We start from the raw sequence: 27,558 nt of genomic DNA, 5'->3' as shown, positions 1-27,558 counted from the left end.
TTTGGATATAGCGGTTTAAATATATATCATATAAGTGAATTCAACCTGTTTCTTACATTTTTATGTGCTACTAGAAAATTCAGAATTACCTTCGGGGCTCACATTATAGTTCTACTGGTCAGGATGCTATGCATTAACAAGATTCTGTCGCATTCCTCTACCATTTTACAGTTTACAAAAAACTTTCAAGTCATTTTTCCCATTTGATCCTCTCCACCATTCTGAAGCACATAAATGTTTTGAAGAAACAAATACATCCCCATTTACAGATGTAAAACCGAGACCCACAGTGGTTAAACGGCTTCCATAAGAGTCACACAAGACCAAGTGGCCAAGTCAGGATTGCAGCTAGCCTCCTGAGTTAAAACGTTCCCAGAAAGTTGGCCTGTACCTTTGATTTGCCAGCTCTCCTACCCATGTAACAGGTTAGTCCACAGTACATGAAACAGTCCCCTAAAATGCAACTTATTTTTCCATAAAGGAAACAATAACCTTGGTGTAAAATTAAAAGGAGTGTTGGGTTCCAGAATTAATTGGAAATATGTGTTATTAGTCAAAACCCAAGCAATCAAAAAAAAAAAAAAAACCACAAGTGGCGGCAGCTCTTCCAAGGACCTCCCCTGAGGTAAATCACTGTTTCTAAGGACATTTCCATGCTATCAGCTTTTCCTCGTTAACACAAATAGGATGTCAGGGTTTTACAGTAAAACCAGGACCAGGGAGAAGAGTGCCATGAAAGATCATTTCAGGGAGAAAAAATTACTTGACTCCTTTTCAGAACTGAGCCTTCACTGGATGTCTCTCTCAACATTTACAGAGGAATCCTTGCCTTCCTCTTCCAAAGAAGATTATCTTGCAGTTGAAAATTTGTTCTTTAACCAAAAGTACATTTTTAGAAATTACTGGTAATTTTTAAATCTAACAATAGTTTCTAAGAGGTGAGTCTCCCTTGGAACTGGTGGGAGGGAAATGTTACCCAAGAACAATGACTGGTCAAATTTAAAGAAATACTGAAGTTCTCCACCTGGGTAAGTCTGGTTAGGGCCAAGTTAGTGAATATTCTAGAAGCAAATGAAATAATTTGGGAGGAGTGACTTGGAGATGGAAATTGTATTTTTCATTGAGAAAAGAGTCATTTACAAATTTTGATCATAAGGCAAAATCCAGTCTATTCTCCCTCTTTCTGTATTTGCTAAAAAATTATTCTTAGTCACAAATAGTTTTTTTTTAAAAAAATCCAAGAAAATACTTTCTGCCAGAAGTCTAGAAAAGTACCTAAATCAAGGCAAACACCAATCTCTGCAGCCTCCAGTTATCCTTTCAATGTCACAATAGAATATCATTTTTTACTATCAACACAACTGTGTAGCCCTGGTGGCACAATGGTTAAGCGCTCTGCTGCTAACCAAAAGGTCAGCAGTTTGAAACCACTAGCAGCTCCTCGGGAGAAAAGACCTGGCAATCTGTTCCCATGAAGATTTACAGCCTTGGAAACACTATGGGGCAGTTCTACCCTGTCCTACAGGTTCACTATGAGTCCAAACCAACTCAACGACACACAAGAAGAAGAACTCTAAAATTTACAGAGCTCTTTCTTGAATTATCTTTATCCTCACACCAATCCTGCGGGACCAGGAAGGGAAGACCAATGATTCAGGAGACTAAAGGGCTTGCCCAACACGCTTCTGGAAGTTAGAGGCAGCCCTGCTTACAAACGTGGCTCTTCCTGCTAAAACAAACTGCTGCTTTGGTTGCAAAAATTAAAATAATAATAATCACGATGCCTTACAATTGTAGAGGGCTTTACTGTTCAGCAGGCATTTTCATATGCATCTTTTCATTCATTCATTTATTTGGTCAATAGTCATTGAGTGTCTGTTGGGGCAGGTACAGTCTCAGGGCTGTGGTTACAGCCACACAGATGACCTGTGCTGGGTACTCAAAATCATCAGTTGAATGGGACTGCAATATTCATGCAGCAGCTCTGAGAGGGCAGCAGAATGAAGCCTCCCCGCCCACATGGCTAGTGGGCAGCAGTGCTTAGGGCTCTCTGCCCATCCCACCTTTGAAACGCCAACCACGGGAGGCTGTGGTCTTGACATGAGGGGTCTCTCTCTTCCTTTTGACTGACACATAGGCCAGGCACCTAGAAGGCAGCCCTGACACTCCCAAAACCCCAACTTGCATCTGTGTCAAGAGAAAATTCAGACTTAATAATCACCCTTTCATCTCAGCAACACAGCCACACAGCCCTTTGGCTTACAGACAAAAGACGAACAGCAACCCTCAATACACGGTGTAGTTAGTGCAAAGAGCGTTAGTTTGGGAGTCAAGAGGTGTGGGTGCTGGTCAGTGGCTCTGACACTAACTCGCTATGTGACCTTGACCAACTCCCTTAGCCTGCTGGCCTTACAGGGCTGTTGTAAAGGCAGAAATACAGGCTGATTAAGAAAAGCTTTGCAAAACATAAAATAAAGAGCACGTGTTGAGGATTAAAATCCCCTGAATGTTTATTATTACTGTGTAACAAACCACCCAATTCCAAACAGCCTGAACCTCCCAGCCAGGCTCCAGTGAAAAAAGACAACAGTCAGGCTTTCTGGGTAGATTTAACTAGACCTCACATGCCACAAAGCCATGCCTCTTGGGCCCCTCTGCAGCCTTGAGCTCTGTAGGCTGAATGCCCATACTCCTGGCAGACCGCCCATCTTCCTGAGATGGCGGGGGTCCTTGCCTGCCCCAGGGACTCTGCTTGCCTTGCCACGCAGCCTCTGAAAAACACAGCCACCACACACCACACGCTGTCTACAGTCTGTCACCTCATATGCACCCATCAAATTCTTTAGAGACCAAAAAAAAAAAATCAGTGGATCGAACAACCCCAGTTCAGAAATTCCCAGTCACACTGTTTTAGGGCAGAACTTGTTTCTTAAAAGGCAGTTCTAATTAGAATGACATTTTGTCCACTGTGTTTCTTAGTTATGAAAATAATGAGCTATGAAATTTCAATTTATTGTTGACAACTTAAACGGCCAGGCACCAGAGCGGCGCATAACTTCCGAGTGCCAGTCTACCTAGTGACAAATCTATTCTGGGCTGTGGGAGCCCAGGAAGGCTGCCGGTTGGGCTTGAGAGGTTCCCTATCCCCCTCAGTCTCCTTGGGAGCTTTGTAGGGCTCCGGGGCACCAGAACATGAAGACCCAGCATCTGGATGGCCCCTCAGAGAAGGGCTCAGGATTCTGCCCTGGGAAGATTTCAAATAGCGAGCAAAATGTCGGCTCAGCAAAGATGTCTCAGCAAAAACAAAGGAAGGGCCTTTTTTCCTCTCTCCCTCTCCCTCAGTACAATGAAGAGGCTTCACAAGAAGATATCGAAGACCCGACCCGTTTCACTCTAGAAGTCTGATGCTGAGCTGATCTAAGATATTTCTTTTCTCTTTCTCTTCCTCTGTCTCTAATCTCTTTCCTTCTCCCCCCGCCCCCATCTCTTTCTGCTTCTCTTTTTCCTCATTCTCTTTTCTCTGTTTTCTTTTTTCCCTTTCTCTTTTCTCTGTCTACCTCTCTTCTCTCTATTTTGTGGCTACTCTCTCTCTTCTAACAAGAACACCATACTGGGAATCATTTGTTTGCTGAGTGCAGAACAGAAGTGGACCCACCGCCTCTGAGGTTGAAGTGACCTTCGTTGGGCCGAAGAATGAGGAACAAACATAGGCTGCTAGACTCTTGGCCCTGAAACGTCTTCCCTTGGCCTCAGTAAGGCTCCCCAAGATTATTAGAAACTGTTGCTCCCTCCACCTGAGAGAATATCTGAAATTCCAGCAGATGGAAGGGAAAGAGCAAGCAGAAAGTCACCATGTCAATGACATACTTCCAAATATTTATTTTCTAGTCAAGCATCTGCTCTGAAACCATAATGCAAGCTACAGGACAAAGGTTGCTTCCTGACCCAGGGAGAGAGATACTGAGGGCGTACATGATCACTAACCCTGAGGACGCCCCTGGCTTCCGGTGAGATCTATAATGCCACCACATGCCTGAAAACAAACCTGTAGCTTTGTTTTTGGGGTTTGACAAGACAAGTCTGGGGGTCAAAGTCCTTTAGGCTTCAACCCAACCTGAGTACCTACTGTCCCAGTGAACCTGGATGGGTCACTTCGCCTCTCTTGGTTTGTTTCCTCATCTCAAAACATGCTTCCCTGGATCGTGCTGAGGCTCAACAGAGAGCATACACAGGCAAGCTGAAAGTCTGTACAGCCCTCTGGGAGTATCACCATTGTGAGCATTTGACTTGCAGCAAATCATCGGGTCAAGTCGCAACTTTCAAATGTCAGATTTGAGAGTTGGTGTCTGTTTTGTTTTTGTTTTTTTTTTTTTCTCTCCTCTCTAATTTAATATATACTTAGGAAGCCTGTCACTACAAAAGAAACCAAACAGATAGGAGGAAAATACCGCAGCCCAGTATGGTTGCATGATAACCCAAAACTGAAAAGGATGACTGACTGATAAAAATGGAATGCGCTTTTGAAAACATTACAATGAAACATTACACTCTGGCTGAGTGATTTTATAACTTGTGGATTTTCCACTCATTCCGCTCAAGTCCCAGTCTTACCTAAGATGGATAGGGGAAATTCCCAAGCACCTCTTACTCTTGGGTTCTTTAGTATAATTCACCAGCTTTTTAGAAAATATGTTGTCGTTCCTGACTGAGTCACCCCCTTCCGTATGTCACTTGAGACAGGTGCTTCCCAGGGGTACTTCACGTTGAATGGTCTCAAAAGGACTCTGCAAACTCTAAAGTGCTACGCTTGTGGAGTGAAGTGCTGCCATGAGTCTCACTATGACACTGGCACAGTGGACAGCTACTGGGTCACGTTTGAGGTCTTTATTTGAAAAATCAAGAGAAGCATGGGGCTCCTGCCTTTACCTGCCAAGAATTTTGCTGACACAACCATGGCTGACCCGAAGCTGCCTGGAGATGTCACAGGGCCTGACTCCTTGATGAGCAAGTTCCACTATCCTTTGGCGGACTACATCGGGGAGTGGCCGTCCATTCACAAAAACCCCCCCAAGCTGATTCACTCCTCCATGTCCTGAAACAGATCAGAAACAAAAGGCAAGGGAAAATGCGGTTAGAAGCAGTCAGTCACAAGCAGACAGCGCCGCTCCGTGCGCCCCGGGCCCCTCCGAACGGAAAGGGCAGGCAGGCTGCGTGTCTTGAGCCTGGAGTCAGATTGTGCAGGCTACACCAGCACCCCAGATTGCTTTTCAAAACTAATCTTAGCCTTTGTCCAGTAAGCAACTGAGCTATTGGTAACGAGCATCCCATACTATGTTTCCTTTAGTTATTAGCATTTTCCTTGTAATTTATGGTGTTTTAACAATGGGCTGTGTGAAGACGTCAGTCTATAAATAAAGGAGCACAACTTATGCCATGATGCTGAGGTCTAACTAAGATCCTAGGGAGGAGATACATTTTTAAATATATCAAATTTAAAGGGAGGGGGGGGAATGAGACTCTTTTCCTTTTAACAAATATCTTTAAAAGTGAAAAGCACTACCCCAGTACATCTGGATTCCAGGGAAAATTTTTTTTAATCAGCAATCTGACTCAAGGGCTAAGGACTTTTAAAAAGAAGAATTTTTTTTTTTTTTTTTTTAGCATCTCCAGAGTACTGAGACAAAACTCCAACTACTGCCTTGTTAAAAACTCATCCTTGGAGAAGGTGAGGCTGACGTGCAAACTTGACCACTGTACCCTCTCACAGCACACAAAAGAAATGGGTCAGAGGATCTTCCACTCACCAGACATTCTACTCCACTGCAGCAGGATTTGTTACAAAGAAGTTTCCCTGGAATTTTGGTGTGTTTTGCAATTGATAAGCAGTTTTAGGTTGGTTTAAGGGGGAATAAAAAGGGGGAATGGGTAGGCTCCTGAGCCACAGATTTTACAAGGGTTCTGGAGTAAATTTTATGTAAAAGGAGTTCCAGAAAGTGTATCCTTCCCCCAATATGCTCCCTTCCCTTATATCAAGGTTCATCTGGAGGAAAATGGAGGGCCCAAGAAAGTGAAGAACCAAACCAGTCAACAGAACCATCCAGTGTAGCAACATTATTGACCTTGTAGCTGTTAATCAGCCACTAGCTGACACTGCTGGGAAGTAGAGCCAAAAGCCAAGTCCAAGCATGTGCCGATGCTGCTGGCAGCTCAGAAGTCGAGCGAGGTAGGCGGAAACCTCTTCCTAAACTGGGACTTGGCTGGGACTGGACTATACAAGGAAAATCAAGGCATCTCGGAAGTCACACATACACACACATTCCAAGTCTAAAATATAAAATAACCACCTCATCTTAGTTATATCTCTTCAGTTCTCAACTATTATCGAGGTTCATGAGCAACAGCTGAAATAGAAGGAGCAAAAACACCCATAACATAACCTATTTCCAAAAAACTGCCAAAGCAATTCATTCAAGTTTCCAGTGAGAGTCAGTTTGAATATTTCCCAAAATTTCCAAGCTCAGGCTTATTTCAAGGAAAAACACAATTTTACGAATCACCGCAGTACTTAGTTCCAATTCTAGGCTGAATTTCTCTCTGATTTTCAAAATGAGCTTTAATCAGTTTTGATTGTTCTAAAACACTCCAGACATAAGAAAAAGGAAAACCGTCCTGAATTGAATTTTTCAGGTAGGAATGCAATTGCATAGTTCACCTGAAACAGAAATACTGCAGCCACTCTGGTCAAGGGCCTTAAGAAAGCTTTGTTCTGGGGCCAGGAACACCTAATAAAAAAGGGTCACAAAGATCTTTCAAGAACAGGATAGATTTGAGTAAAAGAAAGTAAATTCAAAATTATTAGGAGTTCACCTGGGAAGACAAACGGCAGGAAAAGATAGCTGAAAGCACCCAGCCCCAAGGCGACCTGGGAGTCCAGGCATTGTAGCCCATCTGCAATAGCCTGTTCTTTTCACCACTGGCAAGTGACACTTTCTGCCCAAACACAGCGGCAACCTTCTCAGGACTTAAATTCCAAGAGCAGGACTGAAACGTCCAAGAGGTAGGACATTTTTAAGCTTCTGGGATCATTTTGAATCATGGAAGAAAACCCTAAGGGTCCCCCTCCACCAGAGCCTGGTCATTCTAGGTGATAGCAGACCCCTAAACCACCTTTGCCCACAAAAGTGGACCATCAATGCCTTTCCAGAGTCTGATACACATGTCCACAGCTGACATCAGACCAGGATGAGCTGGGAGTCCTCAACTTCCTGGAAAGGCCCCCAAATCTACTTGGACCTCTCTGCCTCAGTCATGGGCCCCTGGTGGTGCAGTCGTTAAGCATTTGGCTTCTAACCAAAAGGTGGGCAGTTTAAGCCACCAGCCACTCCCTGGAAACCCTAAGGGGCAGTTCTACTCTGTCCTACAGGGTCACTAGGAGTCAGAACCTCAGTCATACTCCTACCCAGTAGAGCTCTTCTGAGGGTGATGAGGTTTACAATTGTGGCCTGAGAAGGCAATGTCTCCCACTTAACCCTGAGATTAGAAAGAAGTGAAATTTGAAGCCTAAGAGAGGGAATACAGTAGGGGGAAGAAAAGAGGAAAGAGACTAAAGGAGACTCTGAGAGATGTGTGAAGGGTGCAAAGTGTGAGCACTAAATAAGCAGGATGGCAAGGGGAGAGAGTTCCTGGAAGGGAAGCTGCAGGTAAGGAAGGCAGGTGAGGACAAAAAAGAAGGAAGAAGTTGGCCAGACAGAGAAAAGGAAGCTTGGTATGGTACACAGTGAGACAGAAGAGAAAATGGAGGAAGCCTGGTAAGGGGCATCAGAAGGGCAGGGGGCTTCTGTGGAGGGGGACCTTTGTTTTCTGGGGCCCCAGCTCCAGCACAGCATCTCCTTGGAAAACCCACATCCCAGCCTCTACTTACTGCAGATTCCAGCTGGGTAAAGGCTCATCCTGTGGGGGAAGGGGTATAGGGAGGCCAAAGACTCAGCTACACTTTTCAGAGGCAAATAAAATTTACTGAGAGACCGACACAGAAACAGATGAAAACAAATCAAAGCAAAGACCAGGAAACAGACACACAGACACAAGGGAAACACAGTCCCGCCCCACAGGGCAGACCTAGCAGGGTTTGGAGGGAGGAAAGGGGAGAAGTGTTGAAATGCAGATGCCCCAGTGGCCTTTCTGGAAGGGATCACCTTCTACGGACACTCCACAGGCCCTGATAAGGACATGCTGCCCACCCAGGGGCTCTGTCCACACCCCGAAGACCAAGGCTGGGCATAGGGCCTTAGAGGGAGGGTCTCTGCTGACTCAGCTGCTGATTGAACTCCAGGACCAGATGGGCCATTGAAATTCTTCCTAGATGCACCAGCGAGGAAGAACGAAGGGGCACAGACATGCAAACAGGAACACAGAAAAAGGGCAGAGCTGAAATGTCCCTTCACGGACTCTCCAGTGGACAGACAGGTGCTGACACACACGGACAGTCGGGCTATGGACGAAGATATGGTTGGACCAGACAGAGAGAAAGTCTTGCAAATGTGTGTCCACCCAGACAGCCCATTGCTCTCTTTCTGGAATCCGAGTCCCTTCCCACCCCCTTCCATGAATCCTCTCAAAGCCTTGTTTTTTTAATGTCTCCATCAGAAAGCTCCAGCTTTGCCCTCATGAACTTTCTGTCAGTCTTTTTGTCTCTCTGACCTCAATGTCATACTCTGTAAAATGGGTGTAGCTGAAGGATTAGGGAATGCTCAGGTAGGAGACTAGCTACAAGAGTGCTGTGTAACTGCTAAGAACACCTACGGAAGGGAAGCATCTGGAGAGGGGGACAGGAGACCAGTGTGCTGCTGAGAAAATGAGCCTGGAATAAGGGGTGGGGGCAGGGGAACTCAGAAGCCCATTTCCAGGCAGTGTCTGCCCCTCCCCCACACACCACTTTCCCACAGAAACGGCGGGGGAGGGGGGAAAACTGACCAGAGCCAGAGAAGGAAGATGAGGAGTGGGGCTTGGTCTGAGCCTCTACTATCTCAGAGATCTCCGAGGATCTATTGCCCCGGGATTGAGATGGTCAGCTAGCTGGGACTCCAAAGCAGGCCTACATTGTGCAAGCAGACAGCATTGGGCTCAGAACCAAGGGCACTTCCAGAGGAGCCAAGGGGCTGCAGCAGCTCGGAAAGCTAGGTTGGCTGGGGCCCAGCCCCCACTGTGCTGCCGGGGAGATTGAAAATGGGAGGAGGGAGCGGTTCCCGGGGAAGAGGACAGATGAAGGCCGGGAAAAGGAGGGTCAGAGACACTGGCATTAGCGGTTGATTAACCCGCACCTGGAAGGAGCTGCCTTCTCCACGCTGGAGCACAGCCGAGAGACCACCGGGTCTGAGGCTATCTTCCCAAGGGCCCGGGCACGACCTCTGGGCTGCCGGGCTCTGCCCAGAAAGAGGCAGTGAGGGCCAGTGGATTCCCGCCCGCGAGGAAAGAAACGCGGGGGCCGGCCCTCCGCAGATTGCTTCCCAATGAATCCTTGGCTGAGCCAAGGGCTTGTTCACCTCTCAGAGTGTTACTCCCAACTCGATTGTTTTGGGGCTCAGTCTGCGAGATCAGAATCTCCTCCAGTGGAGCTCAAGTCCGCGGAGAAGGGAGAAGGTTGCCAAGGGCGCTGGAGTCACCAAGGACTGGAAATCGTTTTGACCACAGGCCCCCTAAATGGTAAGGAATCTTTTGGGCTGGGACGAGAGCAAGCGGCTTTTCTGCCGATATCTCCCCAGCGGCTCTGGTGGATTACCTCGGACTCGGGAAATTGACACAAAGGGAAACTGACCAGCCTGCAGCCAGCCCCAGCAGCCTACATCTGCCTTCCGCTGACTGCAAGGCCGTTCAGCCCTCCCGGGCGCACACGGACGTACTCACCCGGGAAGCTCGCCTTCTCTCCAGCCGGGTCCCTGTTGTCTTTGTTAAATAGGGGACCCGGGGCTGGGGAAGCTGGATCCCGGTCTGTCTGAGCGGAATCTGGCTTGTGGAGGGCCCCTAGCCCGGGGACAACTCCCTGACCTGCAGTCCGCGGGGACTTAGTCCGGGCTGGGTGCCGCCAAAGCCTGGTGCCTTGCTCCGGCCAGGCGCTTCAACACTCAGAAGGGAAACACGATTCGTTCCACTTGGAATTTCCTTGAAATCTCCGAGTCTAATCCAGCGTTAACTCGCCGTGAGAGGAGTGCTCATCTCACAGGAGACTGTGCTAATGGGTTAACCGGCAGGCTCCTCGCGGGTCAAGCAGCCAGGCGGGCCTTGCCCGCGTGGGGAATGACCCTTCCCGTCTCCTACACTCGCGGCGTCTTTCAGAAGGTAGCACGCCTGTATGGTGGCTAACTGGCTGCTTCTTCTTTTTTTCTCTCTTTATCTCTTTCTTTCTTTCTTTCTTTTTTTTTAGGGGAGAAGCCATCAGGAGGCGGGCGTTCTGCAGAGGACCCAGTGGGGTCTGTAAGGGTCTCTGTATGGACTGGCCGGTTCCTAAGCGGACACGAAGTTCAGGGACCCATACTTCGTTGATTTTTCAAATGCCACTCGTCAACTCCAGGACGCCTTCGGAGCCCTGGACCCCGTGTCCTCACTTGACTCTAAATCTCTTCTTCCACACATACAAACACACAGACCCTCATTCGGGCCCCATATTCCCTCTAAGCCGCATCTTGGTCAACCCCGCGGCTGAAAAGGACGCGATCGGGGTTAGGGTGTGGGGCGCTGTCTGAGACTCTGACTGACCTCTCCCTACAACTTCATACCTTGCAGCTGGCCCAGCCCGGAGCCCTCTCGGGATCCAAGTCGGGATTCTCTGGGCACTCTGGGTTGTCGCCGCTGGAGCCCTTGAACGGCTGCAGCTACGCTGCCTACTCTATGCATTGCCGGAGGCGGGATTCCCGGTGCCAGGTCCTCCGGCCCTGGCGGCCAGGAGAGTTGTTCCACCTCCCTGCCTGGGAGCCCTGCACTTTGCAAAGTTGTCTGCGTGGCCACAGAGGTCCTGAGTCTTCCCGGCCTTAGTACCTGCCCAGTGCTCCGGCACCCCCAACCCGGTCCCTGCCGGAGAGTGAGAGAAACGAGCTCGCCGCCTACTTACTATGCATGGATGCAAACGGGTCGTGCTTACAGTGTATTTCCATCGGGGCGCTCCAGACTGCAAGCCGGCCCACGCCGCCGCCTCCCGGCGCCAAGGGGCTGCCCAGGGCGGCTAGGGAACCGCGCGGCCAGGCCAGGCACCGTGCGCGCTGAGCTCAGGAAACACTGCTGGAGCTTCGGGGCCTCCCTCAGAGCCGCCCTGCCAGAGATCGCCGATAGCGGCGCAGAGAGGCGGGAAATTGCGCTAGTGCTGTCCGGCTGGGAGCGGGCGTCCAACTCCGGCTGGTTTCACTCCCCGGCTGGTTCAGGCAGCGACTCCGAGCCCGGCCCGGGGCAGCAGTGGCCAAGGCGCCCGCGGCTTCCGGGGCATAACGTGGGGGCCCGGCTCCCGGAGGGCTGGAAGCCTCCGGCTCCGGTAGGGGTGTCTTTGAGGAGGCCGGCGGGACACACGGCCCTTGGCTTTACTCAGGGGGCAGCAAGGCCCGGGGAATGCCAGGCTAGTCTCTCGGCCTCGCTGCCTCTGGGCTCTGTCTTCGATCCCTCAGCCTCCGCCGGATCCTTTCTCTCTGCTTCTCTGAGTCTCTGGAGTTCAGACTTGCCCCTTCAGCCTCTCTACACCCGGCTCCGACGTCTCGGACGAAGTTGCAAAGAACTTCCTCCTTGGCGGCGCTGGGGCCCCGGTGGGTTCAGAGACGCTTCCGCCGCTGACGCTAGGGCCGATACTCCAGCGTCCCGGGAGTTGGCAGCCCTTACACCCCGCGACCCGCTGCCTTCAAAGTTCCCACGGCTCACGCTGCTCCTCCATCGCTGGGACCCGGAATGGGGACAACAGCGACGGACTCCTCTCGCTTCGGTGTCTGCCTCACGCCTACCAACTCCTCAAACCCCGCTGCCCTCTCTCGGGGGTCTGGTTCGACTGTCTTTCCGCTGCCTCTTCCGGGACGGCCGCCGCGCTTTCCCCAGGCGTGGAGCGAGGGAAAGAGGCTAGAGAGGAAGGTCCCCACCACCAAAGCCGCCGGGACTGCCGGGGCCGGTGTTGAGGTGGAACCGCTGACCGCTCTGACTGCCCGCGCTGCTCCCGCCGCAGCCGCCGCCGCCGGCGCTAGCCCTCCGCCTGCTCGGCGCGCACAGTGCGCCACCGCGCCGCCCCGGAGCCGCTTTCAGGACCCGCTGCGTGTGGACAGCGCCGCCCGGGGCTCAGCCTCCCTCCGGGCGGGGGCGGGGCGGGTAGCTGGCCTGCCAATCACTCTCCATAAAGCCAATCAGAGAGGCGGCAGCCAGCCCCGGCCCGAGAGACCCTCCCATTGGCTGAGCCACTCGGGGGCTCCGCCTGATTAGCCGATACCTGGGCAATGGGACAGAATGGGGGGCGGGGCCCAGGCGGCGGCGCCACGTTCATCGACAAACGCGCGGGGCGAAGGCCTAGTGGAGCTCAAAGGGGGGAGAAAGGGAGGAGGCCGACGTAGTGCCTGGAGAGCTCCGTGGCGGCTCCAGCCGGGCAGGCCTCTCCTCGGCGTTGGAACCCTGGGATGCCCTGAGGAGTTGAGGGCAGCCAAGGTGGGGGTGGAGCAAAATGGTCTCTAGAAAAAGAAAAAAACGGATGTCGGAGGAAGACAAGGAGCGCAGTAGAGTACCGGGTTTCAATCTAGACTCCATCAGACTTGCAATGGACTCAGAATGTGTACATATCTGCCTGTTTTAAACCTCAGTTTCCTCATCTGTAAAATGGGCAGAGTTAGTTTAACTACTGTTTGATTACGGTTCCTTCCAATGGAACATTTCCTAATTTTATCAAGCGCCTCCTAAGCCACCGCCTCCGCCTCCTCGCCCAATCCCTTCTCTCATTCTTCACGCAGGGTCCCCAGTTCTGCTCTAGCCAAAGGCAGAAACCTTGGGAAAAGGAGTATCTCACACTCCTTTAAAGTTAGAACTGGGATTCTCCTGGGGGAGGTGGTGATATAAGACTTTGGACCAAGCTGCTCAAGTACTGAGCCATAGGCCCTCTTTTCAGCCTCAGACCCGAACCTTCCAGACGCTTGAGGGCTGGTGATACGCGCAGCTGGAGGCTTCTATCGGCAAGGGCAATTCTGCTTCCGGTGAGGTCTCTTGAGACCCGAACGAGGCCCAGTGGTGTCCAGGGCTAATGAGGGTCCCTGAAGATGGCCGGCGGGTGCGTTCTATCTGCAAGGGTCGAGCGGGCTACGTCACCGCAGCTTCCAGCTGTGGTAAGAACCTGACCCTTCTTCCCAGTTCGAGAAGTTCCTGTCGTTTTTAAGACAAAACGGGTGGATTTCTAGCAAAACTCTTCCAACCCAGAAAGGAAGGGTCTTTAGCCAGGAGTCTCGGTTTCTCCGGGGTGTGAGGTCTTGGGACCACAATCAACAGAACTGGGCCTTTCAAAGAAAGCATGCGACAGCCTTTCTTCATCCAGACGACAGCAATTATGTAGGCGTCTACGGTGTGCCAGGGCGACTTTGCCCCAGTGGGAGTGATTCGAAAAACCACCATTTCGAATTCATACGCGATGATCCTCTAATACTAAAAATAAATTCATCAAAACAAGGGCTCTGAGATGCCCGCTCCAGACCTGGGGGTGTAAGGACAGAGAGCGGGTTGACCCTGGGAGGTCTCTGGGGTCATCTTCTAGCTTTAGTCTCTGCCTCGGTCGTTCCTCCGGTCCCCTCTCCCTACCTTTCTCACATCCCTGCACTGGGTCGGCCCTTGGACCCACCTTCTGCCCCTGTCCCAGTCCCAGCTGCCCCGGACGGGTAGAAAAGTTTCCGGCGCTGACACCCGTCCCCACCCCTTTCCAGGGCACAGCTGCGAAAAACGGCCTTAGGCGGGTCTCTGGGGCCCGGGAGGCTGTGGTGTGCACGGGGGTGGGGTAGTGGTGTTATCTCTACTTTGTCTGGAACCCGGCCTGTCCAGACCTTCCTGCCCACCTCCCCCCACCCCCACCCCCGCTACCTAGATCTCTGAGCAGGAAGGTCGCAGCGGCGGGGAGCCACCGGGATGGGTTAGAGTTCCCGCATTCACTCCGCGCTCGCTGACGCCAGGTGGGTCGGAAGTGACTGGAGTTCAGAGCCCCAGACCCGACATGCCGGCTTTACGTTCCCACTGGAGAGATGGGGCTGTGGGGACGCTCTGAGGGACGCAGTCAGTTACACTCCCACCCCAGTTTGTGGAGTTTGGGCCTACAAACCCAGATTCTGGACTCTTCGAGCTGAAAGGACCCTGAGGCCGTGCTTTCCCGCATTTTACAGATGCGGAGCCTGGGGCCCAGAGGCAGGCTATACGACTTGCCCAAGGTCACACAGTAAGTCCAAGGTAAAGTAAAGACTGTGCCCTCTTTCCTTAGAAGCGCCTCTCCAGAGCCACTACCGGGATGGCGAGGTGTTTGTGTGTGCTACCAGGGCTCCTTCCGTGGCTGGGGGTGGGGGTGGGTGGGGGGAGTGCCAAATGAAATCAACTCAGCAAGGATATGTCCGCACACGCCTGCTTCTCTTCGAATACGTGTGCGATTCAGACAGAATCTCTAGGGCACTGTCAGGTGGGATGGAATCGCAGAGATTCTTCCAACCGTAGTATCTCGAATTCCCTGTTTCACACAGTAGGTAAGCTTCGGGAGCCAGAACTCGAATCCCCAGCTCGGGGCGGCCTGGGTGGTCGCCGCGTGGGTTTCACAGGACCAACCTAACCCGTGCGCGGAGAACAGCCCTCTCCCGCACCGCATGATGCGCCCGGCAGAGGGAGTTCGGGGAGCGCGTCCTGCTCACCCCACCCCCGCCTCCCCTGGGTGGGGGTTATTCAATGCCGCCCGTGCAAGCAGGTCTCCGGAAACTTCTAACCCCAAGGGACACTACCAGACCTGATATCCTAGCCACCTAGCTCAGCCTTACAGGCCACCAAACGCTGGCCCAGAGAGGTTACGTGAGTAGCCCGAGATTTCACAGCGCTTTGATAGCGGAGCCCGGCTTCCGGGCCTCAGTCCAGCCTCCAGGACTGGTCCCGAAGCCAAGGCGCTGAAAGCGGTCGGGCCTCACTGTGAGCCAACAGTCGCGTGGTTTCGTTCTCCGAGCAGCAGTGAGAGTCGGCTTTCGGGGTCCGGCCCTGTGCTAGGCACTGGGGCGGGGGGAGGGGGGGTAGCGACGGTGAAAGGAAACCATCCGGGAAGAAATTCAATTTATGTAAATCGAATCGCCTTTGAAAGTATTGCTTTTGAAAGAAAGCCCCAAAATCTTCCAAGAGCGTCCACCTGGGTATTGAGCCAAAGATCCCGCTTCTCTCAAGACACACCCCCTCTCTCCCCACCCTACTCTCTGTTCCTCCACCTCCAGCGCGTAGAGTTACAGTCGGGTCCGGGGGTTGGGGCTTTTTATTGCGCTCTGTGGGCCTGAGATAGACTCCCAAAGCCCAAGTCCAGCCCATTTTTCTGCTTTTGCTTCAGGCAAAGCGAGGCCTACAGGGCTCAGACCCGCTGCTCAGTTCGGAAACGGTCAGAGATGTCGCGGACATTTCTGTCCCAACCCGATGGGTCCTCTCTAAACCTCAAAAGAGAGGAAAAAAAAAAAAGCAAGCGTCCGAGAAGGAAAGCAGCTGATTCCAGGTTACACAGCTAGCCCTCATAGAGCTGATTCCTGCGTGAATCCTGCGCCTGGATCAGGGGACTGCCCGGCCCGGCCCGGAAAGTGGTTGAAGGAAAGGGGAATTTAACCAGATTTTTCAGAGAACCATGTAAACGACCTTTGTTACCACCATAGCACCCAGCAGGCCGGGGCGCTGGGACCACCTGTCACCTCTCCCAAAGATGTCAGGCCCGCAGCCCCTTCCCTTGGGGCCTCAACTCTCCCGTGTATCTAGTGGGGAGAATAATCCCTGAGGTGCGGTCCCCCAAGGCTCCATGAGATGAAGTTCCGTGGGGAAGCGGTAATTATCATTAGTCCACCCCTGGCTCATTCCAGAGCTGGGAGTCTGGATGCCAACGCCCAGTTGGAAAGTGTAGAGTCCATCCAGGTCTTCCTGGCCTTGGTCCCCACAGCTCCCAACTCAGATGGCTTGCTCAGGAGTAGTTTTTCTCCACGGGGGCTGGTGGAGGGGGGTTCTATCTCCTCTCGCATCAAGAATGAGAGGTCTAGGGGCAGAGAAATCGTCTTCCAGTCCTACTCTCTACACCCTCCCGCCTTATGATCTTAGACAAGTCCCTGCGCCTCTCTGGACCTCAGTTTTCCCTTCTCGGTACCACAAAGAGGACGCTAGGTGAGAGGATCCTTAAGCGGCTCCTGCCCATTACTGACCTTGCCCGATCTTCGGTTTAGCTAGGTCATACTCCCTCTCCATTGTACAGATAGGGAAACTGAGGTCCGGAAGAAGGAATGGACATACGGTTCTGAAGGAAGGAAAGGGAGGTCAAGTGGGCCTTGAAAGGACCTGGACACCCCTTTGAGAGCCAGCCTCGCCAGTCTCCCAGCCCCCTCCTCTTGCAGCTGCCGGTGTCCAGGCGGGTGTGGACAGGCGGAAGTGCAGTGTCACCGGCGCTGTCCGCCCTTTCCCCGCCTCGCCCAAACCGGTTGGTGAGGAGGGGGCGTGGCTCTCCAGATTTTCAGCCTTGGCCAGCCGAGGGCTCCCGCTCAGCCCCACCCAGGCCCGCCGCGCGGAGGAATGAAATGCTTTATTGATAAAATGATTATTCAGGCGATTGAACTAATCAAAGGACCCATCGACCGCCGTGAATTACATTCTTCGTAGACAGCTCGTCCAGAGAGGCCCGCGCAGACCCCGCACCTGGACACTCACAAACCTAGGTCTGGTCCCCAACACAAACACAACCCTTAGTTCTGGGCGCAGGCGCCTCGGAGAGTCCCTCCTGCTGAGAGACCCGCAGCCTATGGAAGTGAGGTCCGGCTGGGGAGTAAGGCTAAAGCTGAGGGGTTTCCAGATTCCCTTCCCTGAGCCCTCCCCCAAGGAATCTTTTGGCCCCCTCCTCCTTTTCCCTCCTCTGCCTCTTGGATCTCTGCCCTCACCTCTTTCCAGTCACAAATTCGGAAACACGTCTGTACCCGGGGAGTGTTCCTGAGTTTGGAGTCTAAGTTCTCCCTTCTCTGCCCTTTGATCTGTATTTTGGGCTGGGGTGAAGGTGGGGGTTCACAAATGGAATAGGGAAGGAGGAATGCTGGGGGAAAGGGGGGCTCTGGAGTAGTGTGGAGAGTGTGTTTGTATGTGGGTTAGCCCATGTGGCCTGGTGAGTGAAAGAAGCCCCCAGACCTGGTTAATGCTTCAGGGCAGATAGGGGCCTCCTGCAGCCTGCCACCTACCACCTCCTCTCAGACTTAAATACACCTTGCTCCCCAGTGCCTGGGCCTGTGGGAAGCACACACCAGGCCCTGTGCCAGAAATGCTTGTGTGCGTACAGGCATCAAAGCAGAATGCCCAGGCTAAGCACGCTGGACACCCACCTGTGCTCTCCTCCACTGGAGCGATACCCACAGGATAAAACCTGAGCACACATACCCCAGTGCTAGAGGCTTGTCTGGGGAAAGCAAAGGCGGGCTGGGGGCCTGTAGAAATGTCACATCTAGCCAGTAGGCTGCCTGTTCACACCTGCCAGGGTTATGCCTGTCACAGGAGACCCTTTTGTACAAATGGTAGATTTGACAGTGCCTACAGAGTGAAGTAGTGCACACCACACACCAAGAGGCCGCACACCCTAAATGCATATCTCCACCCCTGCTTCAGTCTCCAACAGGATGGCACCTGGGCCTGACTGGCAGTCCCCCACAGGCCCCAGACACATCTCTGTGCCCAGAGGTAGGCACTTTTGCATGCACACAGTGGACAGCTTTCTCACTTCCAAAATCACTTGGAATATGATGGGTGAACACAGATCCTTAAAGGATCAGATGTACAGTCAGACCCTTATCCAAATGTCACTCGTGGACACACATTTTGGATACTCAAAAGACCATACACACAAACACCTACTTATAAACACACATGGGTATAAAGATACACACACAAACTCCTAGACACATATTCAGACATTTTATAACGCATGTAATACATCTACAAGGACACACACATTGTTACTCATACACAGAGTCCCTTATGTAAACAGACAGACTCAAATAAACTTACAGACCCCTGGGTAGGCACCCACATAAACATTCAGAAACAGAAAAACACAGGCAAACTCGCAGACACTTGGACTGATATAGAAGCTTGTTAACACACTGGCGAGAAGACACACAAACGCACCAAAGACAGACATACAGTCAATCCCTGCGAAAATGCGGCGTGCCCCCTCCTCCCCCAGGGCCAGCGCCTGGCTGTGTTCCGGAATTACCAAGCCTGGAGCCGGTATCGCGGTCCTACCTGTCCTGCCGGTCCGAGGAGTCGGGTAATTTTTCTCTAAATCCATTTTGATTTTTCAGGACTTGGTGGAATGGACAGGGAAAAAAGTTTCCACTTTTTTTGTGCCTTTTTTCTTTTCTTTTTTTTTTTTAGTGCCAGGGGCAGCTCACAGGTCGGAATAATTCAAGCCTTCCGCTCCCCCGCCGAGCTGGGGTAGCTGATCACTGAGCTGAAACTAAACGTTTTAGGTGGAAAAAAAGCGTCCGAAGGCACCGTGAAATGATTAAGGAACTAAAGAGCTTCTCGCCATGTGAGATCATGTCCTGTTCTCGCCAACATCACAAGATGTCCCCAGACGCGCCGCGCCCCCAGCGCGCTTCCCCGCACCGCCGGCCCCGCGCGGGGAAGGGGTGTCGGCGCCGCGCGGCCGGGCCTGCTTGGCGGGCCAGACCAGGCGCACCGGGCCGGACCACAGCAATGTCGGAGGCCCGAAAAGCAGCAGAGCTGCCGCCGCGCCACCCCGGACTTTTATAGGGGCGGGGGGAGGGAAGGAAGGCTTCAAACTGCGCGGAGCGCCAACCCGCGCGCCTAAGGGAAGGGGCACACGGGAGCCGAGCCCGGAGCCGAGCCCGGAGCCGAGGCCCCACGGCCGCACCCTCTATTGGACCTGCGTCTTGGGGTCTCGTCCCTACGCGCAGCGCAAGAGGCCGATGACCCCTCCATGTGCAAACCTCGCCACGTAGGCGGGAGCAGGCCGGGGTTTTGTTTTTAAAGAAATCAACCATTCTGCCAAGCAGGTGCTTTTGAAGGTGGTGCAAAGGCGAGCAGTGTTGCCAGGCACAGCGGGGGCGTTCCAATATCCTCAGATTCACCCCTAGGGCGGCGCCCGCCCCTAGGGCTCCTAGCCACCCCACCCCCTTCCCAGTTTGCAGCTCCAATACTACCGCCCGGCCCCTGACTCCTGGGCAGCGCCAGATCTCTAAAGCCCCCTGGTCGCACTCAGCCTCCTGGTCCCAAAGACCCTCCCCACCCCGCGTCCCACTCTGGCCCGGGCATGGAGGTTAAGCTGTGAGATGCTGGAGATAAAATCCGGGCCTTCGCTTTGGAGTACCCCGGCAGAACAGAACCATCTCAGAAGGTCCTAGAGCGAGGCGGGAGCCCAGGACATCCTACCCTGGCCCATAAATGCAATCCCTCTGTGTCGGGGCCTCGAGAAGTTGCGGAGTCGTCGAGGCCCAGGGCTTGATTCCAGAAGGGAAACCAGCCCAAGAGAGACCCAGCAGAGGTGTGGCATGTCCAGCCAGCTCTCTACTGCCCAGGCTCAGGGCTTCCTTCCCCTCCCCAGTCCCAAGTCCAGCTGCTCTGCAGGGCCACTGGAAGCCCGTGGGGCCCCGCTGAGGAGTGATCGCAGGGACAAGATTCTCCAGGGCGGGGGGAGCACTCTGCAGGAGGACTCTCGGCCCGCCGGACAATGGCAGTTTCGGAGAGTGAATCGTCCCCAGCGAGAATGTTGTTTGTTTTTTGGAGGGGGTGGTCACGAGGCTGGGCCGCAATCTAGGGGGAAGAGCCCAGAGCTCGAGGGAAGGGGGGGCGGGGGCGGCGGGAACCGGACATCGCGTATCCACTGAGCCGATTTCGCCACAATCGGAAACGTGTCTGTGGATTCCCGGGCTGCCGCCCCATCAAGTGATCTGAGCAGTCCCGTTGCGCCACCTCCTCCCTGCAGCCTGCGGGTCCCGGTTCCTGCCCGGGCGATTTGATTTCTGGCGGTCTCCGAGCGCTCGGCTTTTTCCCTCCGCTGCCGGGCCACAGTCCTGGCTTCCCGCCCTCCCGCCTCGCCCGCTCTGGGAGGCAGCGCCGGGGAGGAGCGGCCTGTCGGCGCCTTGAGATCAAAAGCCTTCCCGGAATTGACATTTCACCCCTGGCTGGGGGCGGGGGGTGTTTGAGGCTTTTTCTGTTTAGAGGGTTTGTTTTGTTTTTGTTTGTTTTCTGTGAGTTTTTTTTTTTTTTCTTTATCTAAGAGAGAGCCTTTTGTTTCGGCATGTTTTCCGTGGTGTTTTTGTGTGTCTGTGTGTGTGGGTACGATTTTAGCAAGTTTTGCTCTGTGCGTCTTGGTCTTTTGGGTGGGTTTTGTTTTCTGTTTTGTGTGTTTTCATTTTGTGTGTTTTTTGTACTTTGTCCTCGCAGGTGATCTTTCTCTGTGTCGTTTGGAAGGCTTTTCCTTCTGCGCCCGCCGTGTTCTCATTTTGTTATTAGTGGGTTTAGCTCGTGCGTGTGGCTTTAGGTGAATTTTATATTTGTATTTTGTTTCCTTCGATTTTGATTTTATGAACTGTGTGTTTGGTTGGGGGTTATGGCTTATGTTTGCGTGTGTTGATTTTAGTTTTGGGGCTTGTGGCATGCTTTGGTGAGTTTTGCATGTATATTTTGGCTTTATGAGACTTTTGGACTAGAGATGGGGTACCAGCCGCTACTCTGTTCCTGCCCGCACCCAGAAAGGGCAGAGAATGAGGCCAAGCAGCACGAATGGTGGGTTTGCCGTGCTCGGAAATACCGTATCCCCGCGCCCCCGCGCCGCCGCGCCGTTCGGTGTACTGTCGGGGAGAACTCGAAACAAGTGTTCGTTCCCGAGGGGGCGCCCGCTCCAAGACACAACCCCACGAGTCCTGCGGCATCAGTGCGGGGGTCAGAATTCGCAGAGCCACCCCCCCCCTCCCCGCCCCACGCAGGGTACCCCGTTCCCGTGGCAGTTCCCTTGCCCGCTCTGTCAGCTTGTAGATCGGTCTCCCCTTGCGCCTGGTCAGCGCGCTTCAGGCCTCCTGGACTTCCGCAGCGTTGGGCGGGAGGGGCCGACTCCCGGAGTCGGAGCAGGTGGCGAAATACTTCGGTGGACCCGGAATTGATGCTGCGGCCCTAGAGATACGGGGCAAAGGGCCCGGGACGCAGGGAGTCTAGACAGAAACCAGCGTCGGGACCCCGGAAAAATACCCTCATCTTCTTTGCCCGCAGTCCTAGGATCTCAGACCCCCGACTCTGCTCAGCTTTCGGTTTGGAGAGCACGCCCTGGCTTATAATAGTAGATACACATATCCACACCCGAACCCGGTGATACACAGCTAGAGAGCGACAGCGAGCGAGCCCGCGCCTCAGTAGCAGCGGCCTGCAAGGCGGAACCCGCGCTGGCACGCCTCATGGGGAAGCCAAACTGTAGGAACCTGAAAAGAATAAGGCATTCTTTCTGTCCACGTTGCCAGGACTTCTCCAACCTCGACTCTCTTCGGCTTGTTTAATGCTACACCAGGGAGAAAAGGAGAGGCAATTTAGAGATCCCCAGCGAGGCAGAGAGGCATGCTCAACCGGCAAGGAAATGTGGGTCGAATCTATAGAGAACAAAATGTGGAGAGGGCAAGCCAAGACTGTGGGGAAAGGCAGATTGGAGGCCCCGAAAGGGGCTGGTGCGGAGGCTCCTCCAGGCTCCTGCGTGCTCTGGCATTATGTGAGAGGGAGAAAGCAGAAACCAAGAACAGAGTGACAAGAAAAGAAAAGAGACGCAGAAGGGGTTGGCCTAGGCACGCTGAGAGCTTCCCTCCAGCTAAGAGTCTGTAGTCAGAGGTGGGGGTGGGGGGAATGGGAGACGAAGTTGGAAGGCTAGGGGCCTAGGTTGAGCTCTTCTGCTCGGCCAGGAAGCACCCGGGGGTCCAGAACCCGTGGGGCTGGGCCGGGAGCTCAGTTCTGGCCCAGCGCTCCCTAAAGGCCCCCAGCCCGGAATCTAGCAAAGGCTGTGCCACTGCAGTCCGCCGCTGGGCCTCCCTCTGTGGAAGCCCTGGAAGAAGCCTCAGGGACCGACCCTGGTCTTACGGCTCCAGGTCGGAGCCGGCGCTGAGGGTGGGTGGGAGCCCAAGTCTAAGCGGGAGACGAAGAAAAGGCTCCGCCCTAAATCTGGGGGACCACTTCTGGGAACCCCTGAGGCCGGAGCTGGACTCGCAGGATTCGGGGTCCACGCAGCGCGCACGTGGCACCGCACCTTCGGCAGGCGGCGCTCCTAATGCCCAGCCCCTCCCCTCTTCATTTGCTCGGCCTGGACAGTGTCAAGGTTGAGGGTTGACGCCGAGTTGCCGCAAGCAGGTCCCTCGCGGTAAAGCTTGGGGCTTGCCCGGGGCCGGTGCCCTGGTGGATGGGGGCACCTCTCCATTCACAACTCCCAGGCGCAGAGCGCAAAAAGCGCGCAGCGCCGGCCAGTCGCCGCTGTCAGTTTTCAAGTGACGCTTGTGGAGGAAAGGGGCTGAGGATCGGTTTGGGTTAAAGCACCCAGTTCTGCTGCCGGTGGGGTCCTCTGTACCTAAAGGGCTTCGAGCTCCGGCTGCTGGCTTGCTGGGGCCCATGTGCCAGTGACTAGCTCCCTGGAAATACTCGGGTAGCGCTGGAAAACATGATCGGGCTGCGTTCGGGGGACCTGGTGCTCATGGTGGGTTATTGCTGTTGTTTTACTTTACTGCCTTTCTTACTTTAATTAAAAGTGTTATTGAGAGAAGCCTCAAAGAGCGCGGACCTGGGTCGTTTGGATGGGTTCATTTGAACTCAAACCCAGCAGTTCAATTCAATTCCACGATTGGTCTGGAGCACACAGGTATACACGGCAGACGTCAAGTGTATGTCGTGTACGTACGCACGGATAGGCGATCTGAAGGCAACTCATGGAGAATTTTGAGATAAAATTCACTCTCTTGGAGTTACTTTCAAAACACATGAATATGGAAAACAGGCAGTCAGTTGTGTTTAAAATTTGCCAGTATATCCCACCTAAGAATCTAAAACGGGGCATTGAAAAGATTCACTGGCACTCTGATTATTTAACCTTGAAAAGAAGTGTAAATCGGCTAAATTTACTTTTATATTCCCTTTTAAATTTAACAATATCAGAATTTGTAAATAATAAAATCATATTTTGCTAAAGAAAGTTTACGTGTAGGATGTTTTCTATCATTATTTATAGGAAAAACTGCTATATCTCCACATCCCTTTTTCCACCGATACTTCTCCATGTAATGTAAGCTTTAAATATTCATGCGCCAGCCCATTTATTTAATGTGTTTCAAACTAATAACATTTTAATGTAATATAATTTGATTCCACGAAGTATTCGAACAGAAAGGAGCTTACATCTTACATCGTAAGCGATTCTGAGTGAGGGCGAGTGCACAGGTTAAAGGAATCTTCGTTTTGGACATAGATGATAATGTTAAAGGCAAGTGAAGCGAGCTCTAAGTAGGCCGTTTAATGTTCTCGCTTCATTCTCCGGCTTTCTATAATAACTTCAGAGCTGGGGTAGAGGATCACAGCAGGATTGGGGCGCTTTCCCTGGAGCCTATAGTGTGAACCTACAAATGGCCTCAGTCTCAGGGCAAAGTGTGGGCTGATTTTTATTTTTTCTTTTTGGGAGAGAAGGGAGTCTAAAGGGGAAGAGAGAGTACTGCAGGATATAAAGTCTGGATTCGAGAATATGGCTGAAATAAAATTGTGCTCTAAAAGTCTTTCAGATTTGATGTTGATTACCTGTTTTTAGCAACTTGACCAGCTATTTGCTGGTAGCTTCTTCCAGGACTCAGCCCAGAGTGAGATGGAAGAGAGGAGCTGGGTTTGGGTCCAAAGGGCCTTTGCCAACCCCAGTGTCCAGCTATCACCCAAAGGGTTTAACTTTCCCTTTACTTTGTACTAGAAGTGGAGAACAGACCTTCAGACACTGAAGGCAAATCTACTAAAAAAAAAAAAAAAAGTGTCTGCAAAAAGAAAAATTAAGTATGTCCTCTAGTTTATTTTCAGTAAGATGGAAGCCATTTGGAATATCCCAAGTTGGTCAGGGAGCTTATGACACAGAACAAGGAAGTCGTTTTCCCCCTAACTCATGAAAATATTTCTAGTGAGAACTCATGGAATTGTGTTCTTTTTATAAGCTAGTGTCTACCTGTCAAATAAGAAACTGCAGCAATTTGAGGTCTGATGACCAAAATATTCACCCTAAATTCATACTAAAATATTCACACTAAATTATCCATACTAAAATGCTGCTAACATTTCAATAAAAGCAATTTTTAGAACAACTTTTGGGATTTTCTTGAGAGATCCTTATAAATACCCCCCCAGAAAAATAATTAAGGAATATGTAGTCAGGTTTTTTCATAGACAGTGCATGTTCATATGAATATATATATATTTGTAAGATTCTATGAAGTCGGAATTGACTCGACGGCAACGGGTTTTTTTGGCTTACGTAAAGATAGGCTAAGAGCTTGCACATGGGTTTCTTTAGGCACAAATTCTTACAAACAAGATTTGAGATGGGAACAGTTTGGTGAATTGAAAGGGGGGCAATTTTTTCCTACTTTGGTACATCAGTTGGTGACTCATTTCTCATGCAATCTGCACGTAGACCCATGTACTCCATGAAGTGACAAAAGAGAATTAGGCGGGCTAATGTGGCCAAGATGAAAACCTGCTGATGACCGCAGGCGGTGCCTCAAAGTGCTCCCTTGGACACATGTTCCTGATGGTGGGGAGTTCGCTGCCTCTGAACCAGGCCTGATCTTTTGTCTTTTGACCTCTGATGCATGAAATTAGGTAGCAAAAGAAAATTCGAAGAAAAGGATATAAAAACATGGAATAACAGCCCTCCTTGACAATAGCCATTGTATTAGATCATAGTGGAGCTGCCCTGCACAGCTCAAGGCGCTTGTTTATAAGGCTGCAGGTCTTCCTGGCCACTGGCGTTCCTGTTCTCCTTTGTGGGCCATCTGCATTTGTTGGGGGAGGGATTAAGCACTCTTTTTAATTAAGCGCAGAGCTAGGTTTTGTCCTGGCTCCTTTCACCACAGCAAGCGCTTGGTTCCTCCATTTCCTCTGAGGCCCTCTGTGCAGGTCCTGGTGCCCAGGTTGAGCCAGCCAGATAGCTTCCAAGACCCAAAGCCCACCTGAAGGAAAACTGTCCCACTGAAGCCCTTGTGGCCACCCAGGCTGAAGCTGTTTCTCCAGCTGGCATGGGGATGGAGGTTGCTCCTTGTCCTGAAGGGCCACGTATCCTAGTGGACAGCCTTCTGCTCTTTCTCCTGAGGGCAGACCCAGCAGGGGAGGCCTATGAGATCCTGGGGTCCCCAGTGCCCTCCACTGTCATGAGTGCCGGGGAGAACTGCAAGGAAGTTTGCAGAGAAGCTCTCCATGACCTTCCATACAGCAGTCATTTGAGCCTCACAGCCACCCTGGGAAGAGATGCACAGCCCTGTCCCAGGAGGCAGGGCATGATGTCACTTGACTCCCAGGCCGGGTCCAGAAGGGATACGAACCTCTAATTAGACCAGAAGAGTGCTGTGGGAGAACAAGCAGGGTGGTAGAGCCATACTCTGGAAAGGAGGTCGGAGGAGACCTCTTTGGGGCAGTGAACTGAAATGAATGTTGAAGGATGAATAGGACTTTGTTAGGTAAATAAGGGCATACAGGGCATGATTATATTCCCCATTTTTCAGATAAGGCTACTGGATTTCAGTGTATAAGCAAAATGCTATGAAAAGAGCCAGCCAAGGGCTTGGCGGGAAGTAGAACTGGCAAATGTTTCTGAGGGAAGGAACTCACAGTGGTTTGGGGGAACAGGGCAAAGGGAGGAGGATAGATAAGGTGGCACACCTCCCCTAAGATTGCCAGAGCAGCAGCTGCAGCTATTCTCCCCTTAACAGATAGACCGAGTGGACTTTCAGGGCCAAAGGGGATAGGAAGAGAAAGGCCCTAGGACCAAAGGACAGAAACACGGGAAAGCTTAATTTCTACCAATTTCTCACCTCCTGCCCTGTTCCTGCCCTGCCCTGTTCCTCAACAACTTCAGCCTGGAATGTGCCTTACCAAATCCTTCCGGGCTGCCAGAGAACCTCCCAGACCTGTGGCTGGTGGCCACCACTCCCTGCTTAGGCCCCACTGCCCTGAGCTCTCCCTCCCTGTGACCCTGTGGGTTGGAGATGGAGTTTACGTGTCCACTTCTCTCACTCCTTCTAGTCTATGAGCTCCTGTGGGCAGGCTCCGCCTCTGGACTTCCAGCTCTTCCAGCATTAAGTTGTTTTGTTCCTGTATAATAGTGGCTCCTAAACTTCAGTGTGAGAAGAATCACATGCAGATTCCTGGAGAGCTTTATTTGTAGTGTAGCACTGAGCTTGGAACCTGAATGTTTAATAATTTCCCCAGGTGAATCAGATGGAGGAGGTACCTGGACTATCCCTTGAGCACTGGTATAAAAGCTTTTTCCAGGAGAAGGGCTAAATCACGGTGGTTCACTGACCTCCTCCCCCATTTCTGTGGGCTATACCTATCTAAACATTGAAAGCTTGGAACTTGTCAGTGTGGCAGCATCCAAATCCCAAAAATACCAACAACCTTTACTGACAAATCATTCCCGATGTGCCCCAAAAGGACCCAAGAGACATTTGACTTTGGAGATGGGTGTGTCCCCTCCTCCCATTTTTAATTCAATTCCATTCAGCAAAGACAGCCCATTGCTTAGCCCTGGAGGGAGATCAGAGTCTCTGGCCCTCAAGCTGCTCACAGCCTGGTATGGTAATCATGCCTATAATACAAGGTAGAACCTGATCAAGCTTTTAATTAAATATCATTTGGAGAACAGAGGAGGGAATCCTCCCCTCCATTTAGGGGGGAATCTATGAAGATTTTTTGAAGGAGGTGGCATTTGATCAAGTTCTTGAAGGCTGAGCTGGAAAAAATGGGAAAAAGGGTGCTACAGGCAGAGATGTCAGTAAGAGCAGTGGCCTGGTGGTAGAAAATGCTTTGCCTGCTGATGAATTGGCAAGGCAGAGGGTAAAGAGAGTTCCCTGGTGATAAAATCGGGACTGGCTGAAGAAATGGGGTCTCAGAGAGCTAATGTTACTTCCCCAAGGAGATATGCTAAGAAATGCATTAGAGCTGTCTTAAGTTTTGGCCCACTTAACCCATCTCTCCCAGGTGACATCCATGCTGACAGAACTGGGGTCATCTGGAATTCCTTCTGAGCTTTGCAGGACCCTCCTACTTGCTGAACCTCTCTGAGCCCTGTGGCTCGGCAGGGGTCACTGTTACGTG

The 27,558-nt window shown here is 52.0% G+C and overlaps 1 protein-coding gene across 7 annotated transcripts in view; it reads right to left on the bottom strand.

Annotated features, from left to right (window-relative positions):
• The window catches only part of PAX5 (paired box 5), a 202,929-nt gene extending 184,332 nt beyond the window's left edge, over positions 1–18,597 (bottom strand). For 6 of the 7 annotated variants that reach the window (XM_012554347.2, XM_012554348.2, XM_012554351.2 and 3 more), the window contains exons 1-2: positions 18,472–18,561; positions 4,927–5,092 (exon numbers count right to left, since the gene is read on the bottom strand). In XM_012554347.2, the coding sequence (XP_012409801.1) occupies positions 4,927–5,092; positions 18,472–18,517 (212 nt within the window). In that variant the 5' untranslated portion in view covers positions 18,518–18,561. Of the gene's footprint in view, positions 1–4,926; positions 5,093–18,471 lie in introns of all 7 variants that reach the window. The other variant, XM_004372255.2, reaches the window with a different exon arrangement.
• Positions 18,598–27,558: the final 8,961 nt, after the last annotated feature.

This window comes from Trichechus manatus, unplaced genomic scaffold, assembly GCF_000243295.1.
Source record: "Trichechus manatus latirostris isolate Lorelei unplaced genomic scaffold, TriManLat1.0 scaffold00016, whole genome shotgun sequence".
NCBI lineage: Eukaryota > Metazoa > Chordata > Mammalia > Sirenia > Trichechidae > Trichechus > Trichechus manatus.
The sequence above is the reverse complement of the archived record's forward strand: the minus strand, read 5'-3'. Positions and strand labels throughout refer to the sequence as shown.